This window comes from Oryctolagus cuniculus, chromosome 18, assembly GCF_964237555.1.
Source record: "Oryctolagus cuniculus chromosome 18, mOryCun1.1, whole genome shotgun sequence".
Lineage (NCBI taxonomy): Eukaryota > Metazoa > Chordata > Mammalia > Lagomorpha > Leporidae > Oryctolagus > Oryctolagus cuniculus.
Window position 1 is genome coordinate 12,527,319 of NC_091449.1, and position 24,562 is coordinate 12,551,880.

Here is a 24,562-nt window from a genome sequence, read left to right on the forward strand (position 1 = left end):
TCCAGCTAGCGGCGCGGGGCTGCCCAGGGTGCGGGGTCGTCGGACCAGGCGCGGCCGGGGCGGGGTAGGTGGGGCGGGGCAGGGGCGGGGGGGGGGGCGCAGGGTAGGCGGGGCGGGGCCTGGGCCGGGGGCCGGGGTAGGTGGGGCCGGGGAGGGGGGCCGGGGTCCGAGGCCCGGTTCGGGCCGGGGCCGGGTAGGTGGGGCCGGGGCGGGGCGGGGGGGCCGGGCCGGGGCCGGGTAAGTGGGGAGGGGGCCGGGGCGGGCCGGGGCCGGGTAAGTGGGGAGGGGGCCGGGGCGGGGGCCGGGGTCCGGGGCCGGGCCGGGTAGGTGGGGCCGGGGCGGGGGCCCGGTTCGGGCCGGGGCCGGGTAGGTGGGGCCGGGGCGGGGCGGGGGCCGGGGCAGGTGGGGCGGGGCGGGGTCCGGGATCCGGGGCCGGGTAAGTGGGGAGGGGGCCGGGGCGGGCCGGGGCCGGGTAAGGGGGGAGGGGGCCGGGTAAGTGGGGAGGGGGCCGGGGCCGGGTAAGTGGGGAGGGGGCGGGGGCCGGGGGCCGGGGCCGGGGCCGGGTAGGTGGGGCCGGGCCGGGCCGGGCCGGGGCCGGGTAGGTGGGGCCGGGCCGGGCCGGGGCCGGGTAGGTGGGGCGGCCGGCGAGAAGGGGAAGGAAGCGGAGGTGCCGAGCGGGCGCGGGGCGCGGGCAGGAAGCGGGGAGGGGCGGCGGGGCGGGGGCTCCGGAAAAAACGCGCCGACTTCCTGCCCCGCCGGAGCCAGGAAGCGGGAGCCGGGACGCAGGCCCCGGACCGCCGAGGCCGACCTCGGGCGCCGCCGCCGACTCAGGTACCGACCCCGGCCCCGCGCCTCAGTGTTCCCGTCTGGGAAAGGGGGCCGAGGGAGAGAGCCTCGCTCGCCGAGCGCCCGCCGGCGGGTGGCGGCCGCGCGAGGCCGGGTCCCGGGCCTCCCCACGGCTCGGCGGAGGACGCGCGGTCAGCCCTGGGGTGCGGGTGGGGAAACTGAGGCCCAGGAGCCCAGCGAGAGGCCGTGTGGAGGTGGCCCGTGGAAAACCCCGCGTGCTTCGGAGCCACTCGTAAAGGAAAACACGGCGTGGGCCGCTGTGGAGCTGAGAGCCGCACGGCGCGTTTGGGAAGCTGGTTTCCGGATCATGCATTATCCCCTGGGAGATAAGTGCAGGGCAGGGAGCCGGAGAGCTCGCCCATTGTGCAGAAGGGAAGACTGAGGCTGCTCGTGGGAAGTCACCCCGCCTGTCAGGGAGAGGGGGCGTCGCGGGGCCTCGGCCGGTCCCCGGCTCCGGGATTCCGGGCCGGGGCCGCTCAGGTCCCGCGTCCAGCTGCACCGCGGAGTTGGAAGCCTCCGCGCCTCCGGGTGGGGGGCGGGGCGGGGCGGGGGCGGGGCCCGGCGGAGTGACGGGACAGTGGAGATACGGAAGCGCCGGCCCTCCAAGGCAGGCCAGAGCGGCCCTGTGCGGCCAGCGTGGCGCGGCGGAGAGCTAGAGCGGCCTGCAGGAGGAGTAGAGTCGCCGCGGCAGGAGCCTGGCTAGAGCGGCCGGCGGGAGGAGTGGAGCTGGGCGCGCAGGCCGCCTCGGGGGCGGCTAGAGCGACTCGGCGGCGGGGGTGGGGGCATCCCGGAGCCAGCGCGCGGAGGCTTCGGTCCCGGCGGCCGCGGGGGCTTCTCTTCCCACCCGGAGCAGGTGAGGGACTCGCGGTCCCCGGCGGGCGTCGCACCCTGATTTTGCGGGTCCGTCCAGCATCCCGGGCCGTGCACACCGCCACGTCCCCTGTAGGATTTAAGGCCCGTGTAGCCCCGCCACGTCCCATGGATGCTCTGGGGCTTGTGTGGACCCGCCGCGGCCCCTGTAGGTCTCAGGGTCTCCTGCGCTCGCGCCCCTTCCCTGAGACCCCTTCTTACAGACGGGGTCCTCTTGGCCATAGCATCCCCTTGAGTAGGGGGCGTATACACTACATCCCGGCACCCACCTCGAGTCCTGTACAATTCTGCGCCCCTTTGAAGCCTCCGGGGGCTTTCCCTGCAGGACCCTCGGGTCCCTTACCGAGTGGCAGAGGGAACGGACTTGAAGTTTCCAAGGGCTCCTTTTAGCTCCTTTACGGCCCGCCCCGGTTCCCGGGGGCCTGGGGTCGTCCGCTCCACGCCTGTCGCACCCTGAGCTCCGGCCAGGTGCCCTGACTGCTGGGTGCCCCCGCGGCGCTGCACCCAGGGCTCCCTCTGCTGGACCACAGGCCTTGCGGGTCGTCTGTGGACCCCTCCGTCCTCGGACAGCTTCGCCCTCCTGGACCCCCTCCCCTCCCGCGTCCCGCACGGCACACACTGGACCTGCCCAGGCCACAGCGGCCGCACCCCCGCACCCCCCGCACCCGCGGCTTTGCTGGCATCTGGGAAGACCTGGCGGGTCTCAGGGTTTTGGGTGCAGAGGGTGGGGTGGCCGGCCCTGCATCGCTGCCCCCAGGTGTCAGCTACCGTTCACACTGTTGTCCTGTTGTCTGAGTGCTTACCTCGGGGAGTGGGGGGGCTCCCTGCCCTCACTGGGCTGAGGTTGAGCGTGGACCCTCCACGCCCGTGGTCCCGTCTCCCAGCCCGGATGCCGCAGGTTCCCTACCGTGCGGGAGGCAGACGGGCGGGCGGGTTCAGGGACTTCGTCCCCAGAAGCACTTCCGGCGGTGCTGGTGAGCTCAGCTCTCCTTAAAAAAATAATGACTCTGCTTCTCCTGCCTTGCGGGGCAACCTGACCTGGGCGTTCAGTGCTCAGTCCCGAACCACCCACGCCTTCGGTGGACAGATACCCTTTTCGGGAAGGGCTGGAGACGATGCTTGCTCAGGTGGACCCCCGGGGCACCCCAGAAAGCATCCTTGTCCCATGAGCCCAGTCCAGATCACAGCTGCCGTGGGCGAGGGAGGGAGGAGGCCCAGGAAGAGGGAGAAGGGCGGGTCCCGGGTTATAAATAACTCTGGGCCGTAGGGAGCCGCCCCCGGGTCCACCTCACCCCTGACTAACCCGGGGGCGGAGGTGGGAGGGTTTGGGGCAGCGGAGACTGGAAGGGGATGTGGGGAAGACCACCCAAGGAGGGGGAGCCGAGGAGGGGGAGCCGGAGGCCAGGGGAGGGGCGACCGACGGCCGGAAGAGGACCTGGGCAGGGGACAGGTGCAGCCTGGGCACACACGGCCCCTTGGCCGGGGAACACAGGAGCTTCCTGAGGGGAAGGAGGGCCTCTGGGTGGGGGGCTCCCCGAGGGCGGGGGGGTCTGGTTTCGTTTCTTCCGTGGTGGGGGTTGGGGGTTTGCCATTGTGACTTCCTGTGACAGGAAGTGGGGCCGGTGGGTTCGGAGCAACATCCTGACCAGGGCTGTCGCAGAAGAGGGGGAGAGCCCCCCGCACCCCTGCTCTCCCCTCCCGACCTGCACTTGCCCTCTGGAGCCAGCCTCCCGCCCCCTGGTCCCTCTGACCCAGAGGTCTGGGCCCCGCCCGCCCCGGCTGGCCTCTGAAGGGCTCTTTGTGGCCGCACAGAGGCCCCATTGAGCCGCGGAGGCCAGGCTGGGGCGGGCTGTTTACTCACCTTCGCACCTGGACAGGGATCCCGAGTGACCGAGTGCCCGCCCGCGCCTCCCCCGCCTCTTCCCCCAGCCTGCGGAGCCCATGGAGCTGGAGGAGGTCGCCCGCGGGGCGGTGAGTGGGCAGCCCGGGGGTGAGGGGCCTGGGGCCACCAGGTGGGGAGCAGCGGGGGCTGAGCCCGTCCCCGGTCTCGCACAGGCCCCGGGGCCGCCCCGGCCTGGCCTGGCGCCCGTCAGCATCATCGGCGCCGAGGATGAGGACTTTGAGAACGACCTGGAGATGGTGAGCGGGCCGTGGGAAGCGGGCGCGGAGCTCCTGTCCCCGCCTCCTGCTGCCCACCTCTTCCTGGTACCTCCCCACCCCATCCTCAGGGACCCCACCACAGCTCCTGTCCCTGCCCCCCCCACCTGTCCCTCCTGCTTCCTGTCCTCGTCACCTACCTGTGCCACACGAAACCCACGCCTTCTGCTGCCCACCTCCCAGCTTGGATGCAGCGGGAGGTGTCGGGAGGGGTGGGTACAGCGCAGCCCCCCACTGTGCTCATCTCCAGAACGCGGAGGAGCAGAGTAGCCAGTTCCAGAGCCTGGAGCAGGTGAAGCAGCGCCCCGCCCACCTGATGGCGCTGCTGCAGCACGTGGCCCTGCAGTTCGAGCCGGGACCCATGGTGAGGGCGCGCTCGGGGAGCGAGGTGGGCGGGCGGCTCACAGCCAGAGACCCACACAGGCGCCCACCCGCCCGCGTGAACCTCGGTGGGCGGTGCTTGGGGGGGGGGGTCCCTGGGGCTTTGCAGGGACTACATCCCGTTCCCTTGCTCGCGGCGTCACCATCAGTGACAGTGCCCTCCCCATGCACTCTGGAGAGGATCCCGTCCTCCGTCCATAGGTCAGGGTTGGAGCCTGGGAGAAGGCCGTCGGCAGCCCCGAGGCACAAGCAAGAAACCCACCCCATGCAGCCCCCTGGGCCGGCGGGGGAAGCCGGGAGCCGCTGTTCTGTCTGTTTATTCACTTCGGGGCTGGGGCAGGCCAAATCCAGGAGCTGTGAGCTTCACCCAGGCCTCCCACGTGGGCGGCAGGGGCCCAAGCACTCGGGCCGTCTTCCGCTGATTCCCCGGGCGCCTTAGCAGGGAGCTGGATCAGAAGTGGAACAGGAGGGCTTGACCCAGAGCTCGGGCAGTGCAGGCAGTAGTCTGTCCGCTGCGGCAGAGGCGGCTCCGTGCGGTCTGAGATTTACCCTCGTGTGGTTCCCTCAGCTCAGCTCAGGGAGTGGTGGAGACACGGTGCGGGCCCCTGGGCTGCTTGCCCGGGCCTCTTGCAGTTTGGCTGCGCTGGGGGAGGGGAGAGTGGCTGTAGATCCGTGGAGAAAGCCTCGCGGGGAGTCCTCAGCCACTGGCCAGGCGAGAGTGCCCCAGGAGCCGGCACACATGGGGGTCCCCGCTGCACGGCCGCTCAGGAGAGGGTCCACTCCCGCCCAAGCTCGTGCACCAGGCCTTGCCGTGCGCTGGACACAGGAGGCAGCACCGCCCCTCGGCCCCACCTGCAGACCCTGTCTCAGGTTCCTAGGCTCCGGACTGGGGCAGGGAGAGGCCACTGGGCATTGAGAGGCAACGAGGCGGGGAGAGGGCACTGGGCAGGGAGAGGCGACGGGGCAGGGCGAGCACACTGGGCAGGGAACGGCTGCCCAGACGCAAATCCTCACTGTGCCACTTCCTGGGGCCAGTGGGGGTCCCCACCACCGAACAGGCTGAGGGGGTCGTGGCTACGCTGAGGATTCAGAAGCACAAAGAACTGCATCATGGGATAGAAAATGAGACGCGTGGTGGCCCTGGAGAGGCCGTGCGGAGGCCAGGGCTGGGGGTGGAGATCCGAGAGTGCTTCCTGGAGGAGGTGGTGTTTGAGCCCTGCAGTCAGGGGAGGACAGCTTTGCAGAGTCGGCAGGTCTGGGCGTGCCGCCCTGTGTCTCCCCCAGCTCTGCTGCCTGCACGCGGACATGCTGGGCTCACTGGGCCCCAAAGAGGCCAAGAAGGCGTTCCTGGACTTCTGTCACAGCTTCCTGGATAAGACCGCGGTGAGAGGCAACCTCGAGTGTCCCGCGCACCCCAAGAACCGCTGTCCCCTGCTGACCTCTTCCCGCGAGGGGTCGCTGCCTCCAGGCCCTCCCCAGCCCTCCCTCCTGGCCGCCCCCTCCTCACTGCACTGTCTCCCGAGCAGGTTCTGCGGGTGCAGGTCCCCCCCAGCGTGGCCTTTGAACTGGGTAAGAAAGAAGAGGGGACTCCCCGGGTAAGGGACCGGGCCTAGCAGGGACCGGGCCTCGGGAGGCTGTAGGGCCCCGAGGCGGGTGGGCCCTGGGGTCCCAGCCGCAGGCCCCAGCCCCGCCGCGCTGTCCCTGCAGATCGCACGCGGCCCGACCTCATCGCCGAGGACGTCCAGCGGCGCTTCGTGCAGGAGGTGGTGCAGAGCCAGCAGGCCGCCGTGGGCCGGCAGCTGGAGGACTTCCGCTCCAAGCGCCTCATGGGCATGACGCCCTGGGAGCAGGAGCTGGCCCAGCTGGAGGCCTGGGGGGGACGGGACCGCGCCAGCTACGTGGCCCGCGAGCGGCATGTGGCCGAGCGGCTGCTGGCCCACCTGGAGGAGATGCAGTGAGTGGCCAGCGACGGGGGCCTCCGCCCCTCCACCACCAGGGCACCCCCGCCATCCCCAGGCTGCGTCAGGCTTCCTGTCTTAGCCCCTGTCCCCAGCCCTGGGATTCTAACTCCTTCCTCCCTCTGCCCCAGCTTTGGGGGTCCCTTGCCTTTGCCAGGTCTTATCCCTGGTCCAGACATGTCCTTGCAGCCGCTGTCCTGCCGACAGAGAGCCTCCTCCCTCAGTTGCCCCCGTGTCGCCCCGGGGCCGGCGGCCTGGAGACTGGGTGCAGGGCCCCGGGCTCAGGAGGTCGGCTCCAACTCCAACTCCCTTCTCGTCCCGGCAGGCACACCATCTCTGTGGATGAGGAGCGCTGGTGAGGACCACAGTGACGGCTTTGGAGCCTGGGTCTGAGGGACGGAGGGGCTGGGGCCGGGGCACCGGGCCACATCCCTGCCCTACTGCACCCTCCTCTTCCCTCAGACTCACAGGAAGTGGTTGTGGGGGGGGGGGGATGCCAGGCCCGAGCTCCGCGGTCCGGGGCCCTCACTGTCCCCTCCCGCAGCGCTGCGGTGGTCAGCGCCATCAGCCTGTACATGCGCCATCTTGGGGTGCGGACCAAGAGCGGGGACAAGAAGTCCGGGAGGAACTTCTTCCGGAAAAAGGTGCTTCCCGCAGCCCCCAGGCCCGGCCCCTTCTCCAGGGGACCCCGCGCCCGCCGCGGTGGAAATCCGCTCTGCTGGCTTCTCACAAAGGCGGGCGCCCCTCCCCCGTCTTCCTGCAGATGATGGGGAACCGGCGGTCCGACGAGCCCCCGAAGACCAAGAAAGGGCTGAGCAGCATCCTGGACGCCGCCCGCTGGAACCGGGGCGAGCCCCAGGGTGAGGGGCCCCGGCCCCGCCCCCAGCCCGCCCTCCGCGGCCGCCCCACCTCACCACCCGCTCTGCTCTCTCGTTTCAGCTGCGGACCTGCGGCACCTCAAAGGCGAGGTTGACGGTAAAGCCGGCGTCCGGGGGCGGGGCCTGGAGGGAGGCAGAGGGCCTCCTGATCGGGGCAGGGGTCCCCGGGGCTGTGCTTGGGCTGCTCGCGTCATTACCCCGCCTCCCTCTGCTGTCTCCCCAGGTGAGAAGCCAGGCCCTACAGAGCGGAAGGGGGGCCTGGGGGTGCCCTCCCGGGACCGCAGCGCCGGGGCTTCTGGGCAGGACGCCCCCGGAATCTCTCTGCACCCGCTTTCTGGGGACAGCCCAGACCGGGAGCCTGGTGAGTTCCCGGGGCCAGGGCAGGAAGCGCCTCCCAGCCAGGCCACAGCTGCCTCAGACCTCCCTCCCTCTGGGTGCCAGCGCCCCCTCCTGGCCAGCCGTGTGGCTCCATTCCCAGAGCCCCCGAGCAGTGTCTCTGGGCCCTCCTAGCCGGGAGCCCCCAGCGCCCCACCCTCAGCTCCTTAGGGTTGTGCAGCCCTCAGCCCTGGGCGCTCAGACAGCGCGTGGCTGGGCCTGACTTCAGCTCCCAGCCCTGCTGCTCTCTCACCTCCTGCCCCTCGATGCTTTCCTCGGGCCTCCCGGCCTCTCCACTCCACAGGGGGCTGCAGCCTGGTGGGGGGGCGTCTCAGCTGCCCACACCCACGCTCAGGAAGGTCTTACCTGAGGAACGGAGCTGCCCAGGGCACCTGCTCAGACTGTGTGTCTTTCCCCTCCCCCACTCCACGAAAGGGGCCACTTGAAGCCTGCAGGGGTGGGGCAGGGTGGAGACCAGCCCTCGCTCCCCTTTCTCCACCCCTGCAGGTGCTGACAGCCCCCTGGAGGTGGGGGACCCTCCCCCCCAGGGCCCAATGAGCCTGGAGCCCCCAGCGCCCCTGGACAGCACGGAGGAGGGTGCTGACACGGAGAGGTGCCTGGGCCAGGGGCCGGGAGGGCTTATTTGGGGCTGGGGAGGGTGCGTGGGCATTGCCGCTGGCATCTGCGCCTGCCTGCCCCTAGCCGCCTCCTCCTCCTCTCCTCCTCTCCTCCTCGCTGCCAGCTCCTGTCTCCCCACTTTCCCTCCCAGTTCCCCCCCTCCCTGCCTGCCCTAGCCATCTCTTCTTCCTCCTCTCCTCCTCCTTGCTGCCAGCTCCTGTCTCCCCCCTCTCCCAGTTCCACCCCTCCCTGCCCCTCCCCTCTGTCCAGGTTCTCTCCCTCCCTGCCTGCCCCTAGCCATCTCCTCCTCCTCTTCCTCCTCCTCTTCCTCACTGCCAGCTCCTGTCTCCCCCTTCTCCCTCCCAATCGCCTCCCTCCCCTCCCTGCCTGCCTCTCCCTCCTCTTGCCCGAGCCCCATTCCGTTTCCTTCCCTTCTCTCCCTCCTAAGCCCCTGGCCCTGCAGCCTTGCTCTGCTCCTGGTCCCGGTGCCCTCCTCCCCAGTGCCCCACGCTCCACGCCCGGGGGCCCTGTCCCCCTCACTGTGGGGGGGCTCTGCCCCCTGCCCGTCCTTGTGCTGCTGCTTTTGGGGACCCCTTGGTGGGTGTGGGGAGGTGGGATGGGCTCCTCCCAGGCCCATTGCTGACCCTGTGCCCCTCTCTCCCCAGAAGGTGGAAGAGGTGGGTGCCTGGGCTCTGGGTGGGGGGAGGGCTAGCCCCTCCCCCACTTCTCCCAGCCCCTCCCCTCTCCCCATGGCCACCCCTCCCCTTCATCCCTCCCATGAGGGGTGGGTAGGGACAGCTCCCTCCCAGTTGAAGAGCTAAGTATGGAAACCCTGCCCTCCCTATCCCCTGCCCCTGCCCTGCCTCAGTGGGGGAGGGGCCAGACCCATGCTCCCCCGGGTGCCCTCCCCTCCCCCAGCCAAGTTGGAGTTTCCTTCCTGGCCCTATCACCCCAGCACCCCCAAAATCCCAGTAGTCTTTGCAACTCCTCTGTCTCCTGTTGCATGTTTAATCCCTGTCCTGGTCTCGCCCCGTCCCCGTCCTAGTCTCTCCCTGTCCCTGTCTCTCCCCACCCCGGTCCCTGTCCCTGTCCCGATCTCTTCCCACCCCCGTCCCTGTCCCTGTCTCTCCCCACCCCTGTCCCTGTCCTGGTCTCTCCCCGTCCGTCCCTGTCCCTGTCCTGGTCTCTCCCCACCCCTGTCCCTGTCCTGGTCTCTCCCCATCCGTCCCTGTCCCTGTCTTGGCTCCCCTTCCCCATCCCTGTCCTGGTCTCTCCCCACTCCCGTCCCTGTCCCTGTCCTGGTCTCTCCCCGTCCGTCCCTGTCCCAGTCTGTTCCTGTCCTGGTCTCTCCCTGTCCCGGTCTCTCCCCGTCTGTCCCCGTCCCTGTCCCTGTCCTGGTCTCTCCCCACCCCTGTCCCTGTCCTGGTCTCTCCCCATCCGTCCCTGTCCCTGTCTTGGCTCCCCTTCCCCATCCCTGTCCTGGTCTCTCCCCACTCCCGTCCCTGTCCCTGTCCTGGTCTCTCCCCGTCCGTCCCTGTCCCAGTCTGTTCCTGTCCTGGTCTCTCCCTGTCCCGGTCTCTCCCCGTCTGTCCCCGTCCCTGTCCCTGTCCTGGTCTCCCCGTCCGTCCCTGTCCTGGTCTCTCCCCGTTCCCCGTCCCTGTCCCAGTCTGTCCCTGTCCTGGTCTCTCCCCGTCCGTCCCTGTCCCAGTCTGTCCCTGTCCTGGTCTCTCCCTGTCCCGGTCTCTCCCCGTCTGTCCCCGTCCCCGTCCCTGTCCTGGTCTCCCCGTCCGTCCCTGTCCTGGTCTCTCCCCGTTCCCCGTCCCTGTCCCAGTCTGTCCCTGTCCTGGTCTTTCCCTGTCTTGGTCTCTCCCCACTCCCGTCCCTGTCCCTGTCCTGGTCTCTCCCCATCTGTCCCCGTCCCTGTCCTGGTCTCTCCCCGTCCGTCCCTGTCCCTGTCCTGGTCTCTCCCCACTCCCGTCCCTGTCCTGGTCTCTCCCTGTCCTGGTCTCTCCCTGTCCTGGTCTCTCCCCGTCCCTGTCCCTGTCCTGGTCTCTCCCCATCCCCGTCCCTGTCCCAGTCTGTCCCTGTCCCAGTCTCTCCCTGTCCTGGTCTCTCCCCGTCTGTCCCTGTCCCTGTCCTGGTCTCTCCCCGTCCGTCCCTGTCCCTGTCCTGGTCTCCCCGTCCGTCCCTGTCCCTGTCCTGGTCTCTCCCCATCCCTGTCCCTGTCCTGGTCTCTCCCCACTCGCGTCCCTGTCCTGGTCTCTCCCCGTCCGTCCCCGTCCCTGTCCTGGTCTCTCCGTCTGTCTGTCCCTGTCCTGGTCTCTTTTTGTCCTGGCCTCTGCCTGACTCTGTCCTTGGCCTTGGGGTCCAGGCTATCAGGGCGTCTGGGGCGCTCGGAGAGCCTGCGGGTGAGTGACCGCCGCCGGCCTTCCCGGGGCAGCCTCGGGGCTAAGGGCCGGGGTGGGGGCCGTTCCCGGAGCGACGTGGACATGGACCCCAGCTCTGCCACGGCCGTGCTTGGCCCTGCCCGACGAGCCACGTACGTCACTTCCCCGTCCGTCCACCGAGGCCGCTGGAGAGCCGGAGTGGGAGGGGGCGGGAGTTTGTGCTGGACTCAGAGAAACGGCGGTCAGACGCTGAGGCCCCCGAGGCAGCCGCAGCCAAGGCCTTGGGAGGGGAGCCGCCCTGGGCACGTCGGAGGCCAGGGCCACAGGGTGGGGGGATACCGAGGAGTTGAAGGCTCCCGCTGGATGCCCTGAGCGGGGCTTCTAACAGGGCCTCTGTCCACAGCCCCGAGCCTGGAGATGAGGGCGAGCCGGGGCGCTCAGGCCTGGAGCTGGAACCGGAGGAGCCCCCTGGCTGGCGCGAGCTCGTGCCCCTAGACACCCTGCACAGCCTGCCCAAGAGCCAGGTGAAGCGGCAGGAGGTCATCAGCGGTGAGTGCACCCTGCCCCCCACCATGGCGGCAGAGGCAGACGGGTGCAGGGGGCGTTCACCTTGGTGGCAGCCGCCGGGTCCCAGAGGACTGCTGCTCCTGTGAACCACAGCCCTGCCGCTGCTGGGTGTGCGTGGCGCTGGCACAGTGGCCTCTCCAGAAACCTGTGTGCAGTACAGACGGTGCCGACGGGAGGGAGGGAAGTGGTGTGCGAGGGGACTTCAAGAAGTTCCGCGGGAAAGTGGAATTAAAAGATAAGCTTCTCAGGGCCAGTGCTGTGGCATAGCAGGTAAAGCCGCCGTCTGCAGTGCCAGCATCCCATATGGGCGCCAGTTCGAGTCCCGGCTGCTCCACTTCCGATCCAGCTCTCTGCTGATGGCCTGGGAAAGCAGTAGAAGATGGCCCAAGTCCTTGGGCTCCTGTGTTTTCCATGAATTTTTGAAGGTCCCTCATATGCATGGACAAAAGTTTTTGTACCAAAACAGGCATCTTTTTTTTTTTTTTTTTTAGAAATGTATTTATTTATTTGAAAGGCAGAGTTAGAGGGAGGGAGAGACAGAGACCTTTCATCTGCTGGTTCACTCCCCAGATGGTCGCAACAGCCAGGGTCTGGGCCAGGCTGAAAGCCAGGAGCCTGGAACTCCATCCGGGTCTCCCAAGTGGGTGGCGGGGTCCTAAGCTCTTGGGCCATCCCCCACTGCTTTCCCAGGCACATTAGCAGGGAGCTGGATCAGAAGTGGAGCAGCCAGGACTCAAACTGCTGCTCATATGGGAATACCAGTGTCACGGACAGCAGCTAAACCTGATGTGCCACAATGCCAGCCCACAAAATAAGCATGTTTTAATTCCATTTTCCATAAGCCTTTTTCTTTAAAATTTTATTTATTTAACTTGAAAGGTAAATGCAGGCAGGGAGATGAGCCATCCCTGGATCACTCCCTAAAAACCCACAAACAACTGGGTGGGCCAGGCTGCAGCCAGGAGCCAAGAACTCCATCTGGGTTTCCCATCGGCTGCCACCCAAGGTTGCATCAGAAGCAGAGTCGGGGCTTGAACCTGGGCGCCCCAGTGTGGGATGCACGCGTTCCAAGCAGCAGCCCACCCCATCTTCCACGGACTTTGTGAGGTGCCCTCAGGTCACGCTGCACCTGCCGCCGTGTTTGCTTGTGTGTGTGAGAGGCGGACGCTCGTAGCTCCCACCTGAGGGCTGTGCAGCGTCTAGTGTGGTGCCGTGCAGAGGGAGGGGCTGCTGTTAGCCTGGACTCAGTCTCAGAGCAGGAGAGCCCGCCCACTGGGAGAAGCTGGGAAGACGATCACTCCCAGCCAGGCTGGCTCCGGGGCAGGCTCGGTGGTGCGTGGTTTTGTCTTGATTTTTTTTTCTTTCCGCTTCCTAATGGAAAGGAACTGGGTGGTAGAACCTGAAAGCCCCGCCCCCTCTACACACAGAGCTCCTTTGCGAGTTGACCTACAGGTTGCTTAACAGTCAAAAAGGCACTCATTCAGAAATTTTAGGGCCCTGGGTGACTACTTTTGGGACCACACTTCCTTGGGAGGACACGATAAAATCCTAAACGACCCCCTCTGATGGAACTTTCTGGAATGATAGAAATGTCCAGCCACCTGCAGCTGTGAACACGTGGAATGTGGAGATGCAGCTGGGAACTGGATTTCTGGATCGCACTCCATTTCAGTTAATTCACACGGGAAGAGGCGCGTGTGGCCAGGGGCTGCCACACCGGACAGCGTGGCAGTTTCTCTCAGAAACGTGTGTGCCAGGGCTTCTGGGTGTGCCTAGAGCTGAGGCCACTGACGTGTGTTTGTGCGTGGAGGGGATTGAGACAGAGCGCTGGACGGTTAGACACTAACCACGGCGGCGGGCGGCAGGGTGACCAGCTCGTCCTGCTCTGCCTAGGACTTCCCCATGACGGGCAGATGGGGACCGCTGGCCACCCTTGCTGGCTGCAGCAGGTGGAGGGGTCCTCAGTGGCTATTTAAGGGGGCAAACAACCCCACCAGAGGGTTCATACCCTGCCAACTTCGAGGAAGCACTGCCCACCCGCTCCGGCCCCTCCCCAGCCACGCTCCCCGCTCTGGCCCCACAGAGCTGCTGGTGACGGAGGCAGCCCACGTGCGCATGCTGCGGGTACTGCACGACCTCTTCTACCAGCCCATGGCGGAGGGGGGCTTCTTCCCCCTGGAGGAGCTGCAGAACATCTTCCCCAGCCTGGACGAGCTCATCGAGGTGCATTGTGAGTGCAGGGCTGTGGCCCTCCGCCCACGCCGGCTGCCTCCTTCGAGGCCTTGGTGCTGTGGGTCTGGGGCCCGGCACGTTCTCCCCGAGCACCCACCACGAGCAGCCTGTGTCCAGCACAGGGGCCACCGCCCTGGACCCCCAGAGCTCACATCCCACAGGGACAGACACCATCTAAACGCCTGAGGGTGGGGCCCGGGCTCACCAGTCCCCAGGGTCGTACCCAGACACCTGCTCCCAGCCGGGCCCTGCGCAGAAACTTCCAAGCCCTGACAGAGCACCCGCTTCCCCTCTCTGCCCCTCACAGCCCTGTTCTTGGATCGCCTGATGAAGCGGAGGCAAGACAGTGGCTACCTCATCGAAGAGATCGGAGACGTGTTGCTGGCCCGGGTGCGGGTGCCCAGCCCCGCACCCCCACCCTGTCCCCTCCTCCCAGCCAGGGACCCGGGGCCAGGCCTTGAACTGCTGCCCCCAAGTCCCAGGACTCCGGCCCCCAGGCCTGTCCTACTCTAGGGTACCATCCCCACCCCTCGCGAGGCCCTGGCCTTGCCGTTCCCACCTGACGCGCCTCCCCGACCCAAATCTCGCCGTAGTTTGATGGTGCGGAGGGCTCCTGGTTCCAGAAAATCTCCTCCCGCTTCTGCAGCCGCCAGTCCTTTGCCTTAGAGCAGCTCAAAGCCAAGCAGCGAAAGGAGCCCCGATTTTGTGCCTTTGTGCAGGTGAGGGGCGGGGTCCGGACCCCTGGGGCCCAGGGCCCAGGAGAGCCCCAGCCTCGGGCGGCTCAGCACTGCTTCCCCCCAGGAAGCCGAGAGCCGCCCGCGGTGCCGCCGCCTGCAGCTGAAGGACATGATCCCCACGGAGATGCAGCGGCTGACCAAGTACCCGCTGCTGCTGCAGAGTATCGGGCAGAACACAGGTACCCGCAGGGCCGCCCGGCCTCCGCGCCCTCCGCGCCCTCTGCGCCCTCCGCGCCCTCTGCGCCCTCCTCCCTCCGCGCCCTCCGCGCCCTCCGGCCAGGGGCTCCCAGGGCCGGGCTTCACGGCGGCTGGCCTCTCCCTCACCCGCAGAAGAACCCGCGGAACGAGAGAAGGTGGAGCGGGCGGCCGAGTGCTGCCGGGAGATCCTGCACCACGTCAACCAAGCCGTGCGTGACATGGAGGACCTGCTGGTGAGCCCGGCGGGGGAGCGAGGGCCTGGGTGCAGGCACCAGCCCGCCTCAGCCTGAGGTCAGGCCTGGCCCTGGGCTTGTCCCAAGCGAGGTCGCTGTGTGTTCAGGGGTTGGCCCAGTCCTCAGGATCCCCGGGCTTAGCGCCTGGAGGTCGCGTGGGTCAGCCCCGGGGCGTGGCCTGGCCCGTTTCTAACACTCTTGCTTCCTGCCCCAGCGGCTCAAGGATTACCAGCGACGACTGGATTTGTCGCACTTGAGGCAGAGCAGCGACCCCATGCTGAGCGAGTTCAAGGTGGGTGCCCCCTGCCCTGCCCTTGTGACACAACACCCGGGGAGCTCTGAGCCCCACCTCATTCCCAGTGACTACCCACCAAGACCCCGCTGACAGCCGACCCCACGGCCACCCCACCCCCCACCCCCGTCCCCGCCTTCCTGTCTGGCACCAACCATCCCCCTCCTGCCCCAGAACCTGGACATCACCCGGAAGAAGCTGATCCATGAAGGGCCGTTGACGTGGCGGGTGACGAAGGACAAGGCTGTGGGTGAGTGGGGAGGCAGTGCGGGCAGGGGCGGGGCGGGACGGGCCAGGGCCGGCCGGTGCTGAGTGGCCGTGCGGCCTCCCGCAGAGGTGCACGTGCTGCTGCTGGACGACCTCCTGCTGCTGCTGCAGCGCCAGGACGAGCGGCTGCTGCTCAAGTCCCACAGCCGGACACTGACGCCCACGCCGGACGGCAAGACCATGCTGCGGCCCGTGCTGCGGCTCACGTCCGCCATGACCCGCGAGGTGGCCACCGGTGAGCGCGCTCGCGCCGGGCTGGCCCAGGGCAGTCCGCTGAGCAGAGCAAGGGAGGGCACCCTCTGGAGAACCAGGGGGGCAGGGTCTGGATGAGGGGCGGGGCCGGGTGGGGAGGGGGCGGGGCCTGGTGGGTGGGGCCGGACGCGGTCCTGGTGACGTGTGGGCGGGGCCAGGCTAGGGCTTGTTCTGGGCGAGGGGCGGGGCCGGGTGTGGGTTTTACTGAGGTAGAGCAGGAGAGGGGAGAGTCACCCTGCAGGGGCTGGTGCTGCCACTTGGGGAGCTGGGCGGGAGCAGGGGCGGAAGCCACGCCCAGAAGCTGCCCGGGGCCAGTGGGAGTGCTGGGTGGCGGGCAGCTGAAGGGACGTCCTGCTTGAGCTGCCAGGAATTTGCTGCGTGATCTGTGAGGGGGTGTGGGGGACCCTAGGTGTTAGCAGGCAGTGAGGGTGGACTGAGCTGTGGGAGCTTCGCAGAGGGGTGCGCGCTGGGGGACCCTACTCTGAGCCCGGTCTCCCCTCCCGCTGCAGATCACAAAGCCTTCTATGTCATTTTCACTTGGGACCAGGAGGCCCAGATATACGAGCTGGTGGCGCAGACCGTGTCAGAGCGGAAGAAGTGAGGGCTCTCCCGGGGGCTAAGGGTGGTGGGAGGCCCCGGGCCAGGCTCCGGGGGTTCTGAGGGCCCTGGGGCTTGGCCTGTCTCCCCAGCTGGTGCGCGCTCATCACCGAGACTGCCGGCTCCCTGAAGGTCCCTGCCCCTGCTGCTCGCCCGAAGTCCCGACCCAGCCCAAGCAGGTGAGGGGGCCGGGCGGCTCCTGCGAATCCGAGCAGCGCCGCAGCCCTGTGCGCCCATGGTGTGCCCAGCCCGCGCGGCCCGTCTGTCTGCTGCTCCAGGCCTCTCTCTCTGTCTCCTGGCCTCCCCGCCGCCCCGCCCACAGCTCTCTCCCTGCCCCTGCCCCCTCCTGGGGCTGAGAGCGTGGGGTCACCCAGCGCTTCCTCCCCCAGCATCCGAGAGACCCTGCTCAGCAACTCTGAGAACGGCAACGGCAGCCGAGAGATGCCGCCCCCTGACGGTGAGACCGGTGAGGCCAGGGTGCCTGTGGGGGCCGGGCGGGGAGGGGGAGGCGCGAGCTGAGCACCCTGCTGTGCCCCCAGCCCGGACTGAGAGACTCCTCGGTGACCTCCTGCCCTTCAGCCGCCCGGGCCCCGAGGGCCAGCTTGCCGCCTCGGCCCTTCAGAAAGGTAGCCCGGGCCTGCCCCTCCCTCCGGGGTGTCCCCGCGCCAGCTCAGGCCCAGCTGCTGCAAAACACGCACCTGGCCCACCCGAGCCCCTCCCCTCCCCTCCCCTCCCGCAGCCTGCTCGCCTCGGGCTCAGTTCCCTTCGCCCTGCACACCCGTCCCCCCACCACCGTGTGCCTGACTCATCCTGTGGGCCCCGGCTCGCCAGCACCCCCGCCCCGTGTGCCTGACTCGGTCCCTGACCCGGTCCCCGTGGGCCCCGCCTTGCCCAGCACCCCCACCCCCGTCCCTGTCCCCGTCCCCATCCCCCTGTGCCTGATTCGGCCGTCCACCCCGTCAGTGCTGAACCTGAAGCAGCTCCTGTGTCCCGCGGAGGGAGACAGTGGGGCGGGGCCTCCCCGCGAGGAGGAGGTCCCCGAGGGTGGCCCCCTGAGCCCGCCGCAGACCCAGGACATCCTAGAGAAGCTGCTCAGCCTGGAGGAGACCCTCCGGCAGCTGGAGGTGCGTGGGGGCCCGGCGGGGGGGGGGGGGGCTGAGCCGGCGGGGGAGGGCCCCGCTCACCGACCGCCCCCGCAGGAGTTGGAGGAGGAAATGTGCCGCCTGCGGCCCGTCTTGTCTCAGCTCGGGGGGAGCCCCGTGCCCCAGCCGGGCTGCACCTGAGGACCCCGCCCAGGCAGGTGAGTGGGGGCCTGGCCGCAGCGGGCACGGAGGCGCCCCGCTCCGGTCCTCCCTCTCCTGACCCTGCCTCTCCGCCCTCCCACAGGCCTTTCTCAAGAACAGGAATGCGGGAGAGGACAGGAGGGGCTGCCCCCACGCAGCCGCCGTAGCATCTCGCACCCAGGCCTGAGCAGAGGGAGCCGGCGCCTTGGGGCCACAAGGGGGAGGGGCCGGCTGGGGTTCCGCTCCCCCTCTCTGCCCCCCACCTTCCGCTTGGGGGACTCAGGGCTTCATTCCAGGGGCGTCATCGCGACCCCCTTTCCCGGGCCGTCTCAGTATTGCCTGTGGGGGCCACCCCCTCCCCCACCCCCAAGTGCCTTGCTCTGTTTTTATACCCGGAATTGGAGGTCTATTTTTTAATATATATTATCTAAGGAGAGACTCCTGTGAGCTCGGGGCTGGGTGTGGCGTCCGGGCCCCTGCAGACTGACATCCACTCCCCGGGTCTGCCCCTCCACCTGTCCATTCCTTCAACAGTTAACTCCCTGGGCAACCCGCTGGACACACCGCGGTGGGCGGGAGGGGAGCCCCCCCCCCGCAGCCCTTACCCAGCCCCTCCCCCCTCCACACCCACCACACTGGGCGCCCCACTTCTCACTCGTCTTTTATTTTTGTAGTAAACTCTCTGGAGGTGGCTGTAGGGGTTCGTGGGCAGCTGGTGGGGAGGGGGCCCCTCCTGGGCCGGGGCTGGGGGCGGGGTTATTGCTCTGAGCTCCCTGCCCCAGGGAGGCCTGTCGGGAAGGGTGAGGACTCGGGTGGGCACAGGGGGTCAGAGACACGGCTACACAAGCACGCGGGTCACAGCACGGGGAGGACGGGGAGGCTGAGCGCCGTATTGCACTTGGGGAGCAGGGCCAGGCGGGGACCCCCTCCAACTGTGGAGCCTGGGGAGAGGGCTGGAGGCCGTCCTGCTCCCTCCCCTCTGCAGGGGGCTGGGGAAGGAGACTGGGGCGGCGACGGGCCCAGCCCGGGGCCTGGGCCTTGGTGGGCATTGAGGACACAGCAAACAGAACAGGCTGCAGGTGCAGCCGTCCAGGTCCCCGCCTCGCAGAATCCGTCGGCCTGCGCCTGCTCAGCTGCCAGCACCCCCTTTGCCTGCCTTGGCCTTGGGGGGCGCCGGGAGGCCCTCGTCGCCCTCGCTGTCGGAGCTGCAGCCGCTGACGTCTGTGATCTCCAGCTCCGAGTCGCTGTCCTCCTTCCCGCCCAGCCCCCCCTCTGGACCCCCGGCCCCTGGCAGCGCCAGGCGGGGGGCCGCTGCCAGGCCTGAGGGACGCTCGGGACCCAGGCTCTCCCCTGTGGCAGCCAGCAGGGGCGCGGCTGCCGGGCCTCCGCCTGCGCCTGCCCCTGCCGAGGGCAGGTGGCCCAGGGAAGTGGCCAGAGGGTTGGGGTAGAAGTGCGGGGGGTATAGAGACGGCGGCAGTTTGGGGAAAGGGCCCGCGAGGTATGGGTTAAAGTTCCAGGGGTACTCAGGAAAGGCGCGGCCGTAGGGGCCCAGCAGGCCGGGGGGCTTGGAATAGCCGGTGGCACCTGGGGAGGATGGGGTGGGTCAGGCTGGGCCGCCCCAGCACCAGGACCTACTTGGGCTAGTGAGGGTGCAGCGGCCTCCCCTTGTCCTTCCCACTCCGTCTCCTCCCCTCCCCACTCGCCTCCTGCTCCCTCGGGGCCCCAAAGCCCTCCCAGGGTGGTTCCCTCAGGTCCCTGCCACTGTGGCTACACAGGCAGGCACCTGCACAGGTGCACAGCCTCGCCCTGGGCCTCCCTCCCGCATCATCTCCCCTCAGACACACGCAGCACCTCCCCAGCACCTTGGGAGCCCCCTGGGTTCTCACCAGAGCCCAGGAACGGGAAAGGGCTGTCCAGACGCAGCTTGTCCGTCTCGGGGGTGAACAGGGGCGTCCGGGCCCCCGGCTCTCCCAGGCGTGGGGCAGAGAACAGGGTCTGCAGGGTCTGGAGAGGGAAATGCAGGCGGCACAGCTCAGACTCGCCACCCCTCCCCAGGGCGTTCACGGCCCGGCGGACACTGGTAGCCAGACTCACCTCAGGGGTGAGGGGGGGAGCATCTGGCCCGGGGGTCCCTCCAAAGGGACCGGGGGTCAGCAGGAGTGGGGATCCGGTGGCAGCCGCGGCCACATCCAGCAGTGGGTAATTGACGAGCACGACTTTGCTGAAGTTGAACTTGTAGGTGAACCTCTTCCCCTTGGTCTTGTGGAGGATGCGCTTGTTGTAGTAGTAGCTGCAGGGAGAGGGACCGGGAGGGTGCTGGGGGCCCTAGGGGCCATGGGGGGCCCCCACCCCTAGCAGGGTTTCGGGTATAGCAGCCTGGGGAAGTGGAGGCACCCAGAAGTCCCCTAACCAAGTGCCTAGGGCAAGGAAGGGGTGCGGCAGGAGCTGGGGTCCCGCCCTGGGTGCAGGGGATGGAGAGGGAGGGCTCCCAGGGGCGGGGTGCCCCAGGGCAGTGAGGCGGGAGGGGGCAGGCTGGGGGTCCGGGCCCCAGCCCCTCCTCACCGCAGGGCCCGGCTCAGCTTGTCGTAATTCATGTGCGGCTTGCACTTGCGGATGCCCCAGAGCCGGGCCACCTCGTCCGGGTCCTTGATGACGAACTCCCCGTAGTCTCCCTGCCAGGCGATGACGCCCTGGTACTCCTCCTTCTGCAGCAGCTCCAGGATGAAGTGCCACAGCTGGATCTGCCTCGAGCCAGGGGACGACTCCGGCTTGTAGGCCCAGTCCGGGAAGGCGAACCCTGGGGAGGGGAGGCAGGGAGTGTGGCCTGGCCCTGGCTGTGGGTCCTGGGAGGTCTCCCGTCCTGCCCTGGCCCTGAGACTCAGGCATCTTTGGGAACCTCATTCCCGCCGTCCAGTCCCCTGATTGTCCAAATAGTGGGTGACGATCCAGGGACTGTGCAGCCTGACCCCAGCCCCCAGAAAGGTGGGAGGGGCCAGTGGATGGAGGGAAAGGACCCCTCCAGAGGCGGAGCCCCTCCCTGCTGCCCCGAGGTCTGGTGCATCCTGTGCCGCTGAGCCTCCCCTGGCCTTGGCAGTCTCCCTGTCTTTCACCTCCTATTCCATCTTTCCATTCCCCAAACCGCGCCCCACCCCCACGGACCCTACGCTGGCACAAGCTGACTGGCCCGTGTGCACATCAGCGTCCCTGCTTCTTCCCGTCTATCCGCCGCCCTCACACCCCACGTCCTCTTGTATCCGTGCTCAGGTGTGTGAGAGCACCGTCTAGAACAGGCTGTGCATATGCACCTGTGAGCTTATGCATGTGTGCACACACTGGGGTGCCCGTGGCAGGTGGCATGCCACACAGACATCCCCTCACCCACCCGAGTGCCACACTCCCGGGGGTGGCCTAGACCTGGGCCAGGTCATCTCTGCCAGCCAGGCGGCACACCCATCACAACACACACAAGCACACCTGAGGCCCCCTCAGAACAGGGACCCTAACCACACAACTGCACGAGGAGACGGGAGCCCAAAGAACACAGTGTGATGGAGACAGTGAACGTGGCACCAAGACCCTCCGGTCCCCAGGTACACACGCAGCAGGGGGACACCCAGGCGACGCTGCAGCAGAGCAACCTGCCTGCCCCGGCACTCACACCCCGGCCCCCCGCAGCATGGCACACCTCCCACCCGGAGGGCACCCTGGGCCCCACTGTCCAGAGAACACCAGAGGTGGGTGCAGATGGGGGGTCTGTCTTGCCTCCCATCCACAGGCTCAGGCTGGGGGTCCAGCTTCTGTACCCACTCCTATGCCACATCCTCGGAGACCCCAGACCCATGTGTGAGCAGGCAGCAGGGTTAGTCGCTAATGAGCCGAGGGCTGCTTGAAAGGGAAGGAGGCCAGGGAGGGTGTCCCCTGGGGCTTGGGGCTGCGCCGAGAGACCAGGGTGCCTGCATCCGCTGACAGCATGGCCACAGCACAGCTCCTCGCTGTCTCGGCTTCCTAGCATTCCAGAGGCGGGAGGCAGGGAGTGGAGTGCAGAAGTGGGTGCTGAGACCGCGTTCTCCCCGAAGGACTCCTTCGGGGGCCTTTCTCAGCACAGATGAGAGAGCTCAGTTAGGACTCCAGCCCATTCTGCACCCAGAACACATCCTCCGGGGAAAGCGGACACCCCAGAAACGCCTGTCCTGGGACGCACATGCTCAGGTGTGTGGCACCTACGGAGACCCAGAGCCAGAACCAGGACCCCAACCTCGGCAGCAGCGGCACACGTGTAGCGATGGTCCCCAGTGCTCTTCATGCACAGGGACACGGAGCCCAGGACGCGTCCACCCACACAACCCTAAATGCGTGGACTGCCACACACCACGCACGTGACAGACCTGGGGAGAGGGGAGGGTGACCCGGCGGACACCCCCGTCCACACGTCCAGCCCAGAGATGCGCAGGTGGCTCCGATGTGCACGTACAAGCAGACACACGAGCTCACACAAAGGCAGGCAGCAGCTGGGCACACAGCTCCCAGTACGGCCCCCTCCTCCAGAAACACTCCAGTGACGCAGGGACACACTCCAAGGGGAGACCCCAGACAACCAGGTACGCAGTCCCAGGCTCGCCCTCTGTCACATGCATGCATGCGTGCGCACACAGTATCCTCCTTTGCAGCGTGTGACGAGCTCACATGCCCACCCAAGCCGGCCCCTCTGCCCTCTTCCAGCTCAGAGCACCCACTCCAGCAAGCTACAGTCTCCCGGCTCGGGCTGCGTGTGCATTCCTGTGTGTCCCTCTATCCGGCCTGGCCCCGCTCCCACAGAGCAAGAGTGGGTAGGAGCAGCTGGGAGGTGCCAGAGGAGAGACCCAGGACCCGGCATCTGCATCGCTCTCTGACCTCCACCCGCCCCCTCCCGCCCACAGACACCCCCCTTCTCCCCCAGCAGGCAGGTGGCAGGGAAATCTGGCCCTCAAGTTTTTCGCCAAGTTTTTCATGAAGAGGTTTTATTCAGGGGGCTCCGACCGAGACCCGGGGAGATGCAGTCACGCACGGACGGACAAGAGTGACACACACAGGGATACAGAGAAGGGCGCGCGGCTCCCCGGGGTGGGCCTGGGGAGGGGTGGGGGAGGTCCGGGCCAGTTACCGGGGGTCCAGAGAGCCGGCAGGGCGGGCGGGGCGAAGAGCAGGTCGGAGACGCAGCTACAGTCCATGGCGGAGCCGGCCCTGCAGAGGCCGCGACAGACGGCAGGGACGGGGCGGGCGGGAGAAACAGACACGGGTCAGCCGGCGCCCGGCCCCCGCCCCGCCTGGCCCCAGCCCCTCGCGCCCGCTCCCTCCCGCTCGCAGCCCTTGGCCCGCTCGCCCCATCTGTCCCGGCCCCGCGCCAGGTCCCTTCGGTCGCAGCCTCTCCTCCCGCAGCCTCGTCCTCCCGCTGGTCCGCGACCACTAACCACACCGCTGCCGGCCTCCCTGCGCGCTCCTCGCCGCTCGCCCGCCCGCGCCCGCACGGCTCTGCTGCCGTCTCCCGCCTGACCTGCGGGCTCTCCGTCTGTCTCGGGCCGCCCCACACCTATCTTCTCCGCCCGAAACTCGCCCCCACCCACTGGCTGGCTCCCTCCGGTGGGCTCCTGCGGCGGCAGCCGGCGGCCCAGAGCTGGCCAGAGTGGGCAGTGGCCGGGCTGGGAGGGGCAGGCCCAGCCCCTGCCCTCCTGGTGTGCCACCCGCCCCGCCCGGCAGGGCAGCCCCTCACTGCAGACTTGCTGCTCACCCTGGAGACCCCTGCCACGTGGATCTGCCTCTGCCTCAGACAGCCCCCTCCCCTTGGATCTGCCTCCCCCCTCAGACAGCCCCCACCCATCCCCCTGGATCCCAGTCCCCTCAGGCCCCGCCTTGCTCAGCCCCTCGCCGGCAGGCTCCCACCCAGCCACCCAGTCCCCTCTCACCCAACGCAGACACTGCCCCCTCGGACTCCCTCTTTTAGGCACATCCTGGCCAGCCCCAGCAGGGCTCCGGGAGACCCCTCCCCCCAGGTTCCCAGCCCCTCACCACCCACTGTGCAGACCCCACCTCTCCCAGCACTTCTGTGACTCCCTCTGATGCCTGCCCCATTAAAGTCCCTTAAAGAGATGTCCTTTCCACCCCCCACCCCGTGCTCCCCAGAGACCCCGCACTTCGGAGTACCACCCCACCCCCGCCTGCCCTCCCTACAAGCCCCGCCTCACCCCTGGACACCGGACAGGACTTTTCAGAACCCCGCCGCTTGGACGCGTCTCCCCACAGACGCCCCAGCGCCCGCCCCCAGCCCACACCCGCCGCCCTGACAGCCCATCCCCATCTCTCCATCTCTGTCCCCCATCCCCTGCATCTCCCCCCTCCCCGGTCTCTCCTCCCTTCTGTCTCCTGCCATCGTGTCCCCCTCTCTCTCTCTGCCTCGGTCTCCCTCTGCCCTACCTCTTCCCACCTGGGGGTCTCTCCCGGTCTCTCTTCCCCGGCCCTCCGACTCGCCTCCCACCCTCTCCGCTCCTCCAGGTGGCTCCCAGGCCTCCCTCCTCTCCACCTCCCCAGTTCCTCCTTCCGCGTCTCTCCCCGTCTCTCTCCACTGTCTCTGCTCCCCCATCTCTGTGCCCCCACCACGTTCTGTCCCTCTCCCCCATCACCCCCTCCCCTGCACTCACTCGGCCTCCCTGGGTCCCCCTCCTTCCTCCAACCCCCCCCTCGCCTACCCCCACCCCCTATTGGCCCCTCTCATTTCCGTGTTGGTTTTGATTTCTCTTCCCGACGCTTTCAACTCCCCGCCGCCTCCTCCGGACACGTTATAACGAGGAGCCGTGGGATCGGCGCTCCGGGCCCTGCTCCCACGCTCCCCCCACCCCGCCGTCTCTCACACGCGTCTCTGCCGTCTCAGGGTCTCTGCAGTCACGCTGCCCATCTCTGTGCCTGGCCTCTGTCCCGTGTCAGGCCCCACGGGGCCCCGGGTGCCTGGCCCTGGGGCTGGGTCCCCTTGCCCGCCCCGCCTCCCGCCTGTGCTGCCCGGGAAGGCGGCAGCAGCAGCGGCGGTGTCTCTGGGTCTCTGGGCTCAGTTTCTCTTTCCGTCTCCCTGTCTCCGCCTCCCCCGCTCCGTCTCTAAGCCTGTCCCGGTCTCCACACCCGTCTCTGCCTCCACGTCTCCATCTCCACGTCTCTGTTTCCGTCCCACCGTCCGCCTCTTGGGGCCCCTTTGATCTCGTCCTGCCCCTGGCACCCCCCTGGCCCCATTGATCGCCGATCGACCGATGGAGGGAGTGGGCCTGAGGGCCTGGGGCTGCAGGGCCAGGCAGCGGCCTGGTGGGGCGGCCGGACAGATGGACGGACGGCCGGCCCAGCCGGTGGCTGTGGAGGGGGAGCTGCTGCAACCCCAGCCCCGCCCCGCCGGCCGGCGCGGTGCGGATGGGGACTCCG

General features: G+C 68.4%; 2 protein-coding genes across 9 annotated transcripts; one reads left to right on the forward strand and one right to left on the reverse strand.

The window, feature by feature from the left end:
• Positions 1-663: 663 nt before the first annotated feature.
• ARHGEF1 (Rho guanine nucleotide exchange factor 1) lies at positions 664-17,564 on the forward strand. 8 transcript variants are annotated; one of them, XM_051836509.2, is made up of 30 exons: positions 664-831; positions 3,594-3,687; positions 3,772-3,855; positions 4,124-4,237; positions 5,539-5,637; positions 5,781-5,823; positions 5,962-6,208; positions 6,538-6,567; positions 6,757-6,856; positions 6,976-7,072; positions 7,152-7,187; positions 7,314-7,451; positions 7,973-8,078; positions 10,455-10,622; positions 10,874-11,019; positions 13,121-13,267; positions 13,577-13,659; positions 13,863-13,988; positions 14,071-14,185; positions 14,337-14,437; positions 14,652-14,729; positions 14,904-14,979; positions 15,064-15,231; positions 15,758-15,845; positions 15,938-16,024; positions 16,235-16,302; positions 16,385-16,471; positions 16,809-16,969; positions 17,045-17,145; positions 17,232-17,564. In XM_051836509.2, the coding sequence occupies exons 2-29, from the start codon at positions 3,658-3,660 to the stop codon at positions 17,126-17,128; spliced, it is 2,907 nt and encodes a 968-aa protein (XP_051692469.2). In that variant the 5' UTR covers positions 664-831; positions 3,594-3,657; the 3' UTR covers positions 17,129-17,145; positions 17,232-17,564. The 8 variants fall into 8 exon arrangements, with proteins under 8 accessions (XP_051692469.2, XP_051692467.2, XP_051692470.2 ...); XM_051836507.2 differs by having other exon boundaries at positions 665-831; positions 16,235-16,311; XM_051836508.2 differs by lacking the exon at positions 664-831 and adding an exon at positions 1,440-1,699 and having other exon boundaries at positions 16,235-16,311.
• A 213-nt stretch (positions 17,565-17,777) lies between these two features.
• On the reverse strand, positions 17,778-22,393 carry ERFL (ETS repressor factor like). The gene is made up of 5 exons (XM_070063289.1): positions 22,269-22,393; positions 19,691-19,925; positions 19,223-19,418; positions 19,015-19,132; positions 17,778-18,712 (listed from the first exon to the last, which is right to left on the reverse strand). The coding sequence occupies exons 1-5, from the start codon at positions 22,333-22,335 to the stop codon at positions 18,258-18,260; spliced, it is 1,071 nt and encodes a 356-aa protein (XP_069919390.1). The 5' UTR covers positions 22,336-22,393; the 3' UTR covers positions 17,778-18,257.
• Positions 22,394-24,562: the final 2,169 nt, after the last annotated feature.

What these genes read in the sequence shown, in the direction of transcription:
- ARHGEF1 (XM_070063286.1), top strand. Translation starts at nt 8,971, where the DNA reads ATGCTCCCCCGGGTGCCCTCCCCTCCCCCAGCCAAGTTGGAGTTTCCT. An exon ending in GATTTTGTGCCTTTGTGCAG is followed by an intron (nt 13,989 to 14,070) that starts GTGAGGGGCGGG and finishes GCTTCCCCCCAG; the next exon opens with GAAGCCGAGAGCCGCCCGCG. An exon ending in CGCCTCGGCCCTTCAGAAAG is followed by an intron (nt 16,472 to 16,808) that starts GTAGCCCGGGCC and finishes CCACCCCGTCAG; the next exon opens with TGCTGAACCTGAAGCAGCTC.
- ERFL (XM_070063289.1), bottom strand. Translation starts at nt 22,335, where the DNA reads ATGGACTGTAGCTGCGTCTCCGACCTGCTCTTCGCCCCGCCCGCCCTG. An exon ending in GCCGGCTCTCTGGACCCCCG is followed by an intron (nt 19,926 to 22,268) that starts GTAACTGGCCCG and finishes TCCCCTCCCCAG; the next exon opens with GGTTCGCCTTCCCGGACTGG. An exon ending in AAGCTGAGCCGGGCCCTGCG is followed by an intron (nt 19,419 to 19,690) that starts GTGAGGAGGGGC and finishes CTCTCCCTGCAG; the next exon opens with CTACTACTACAACAAGCGCA.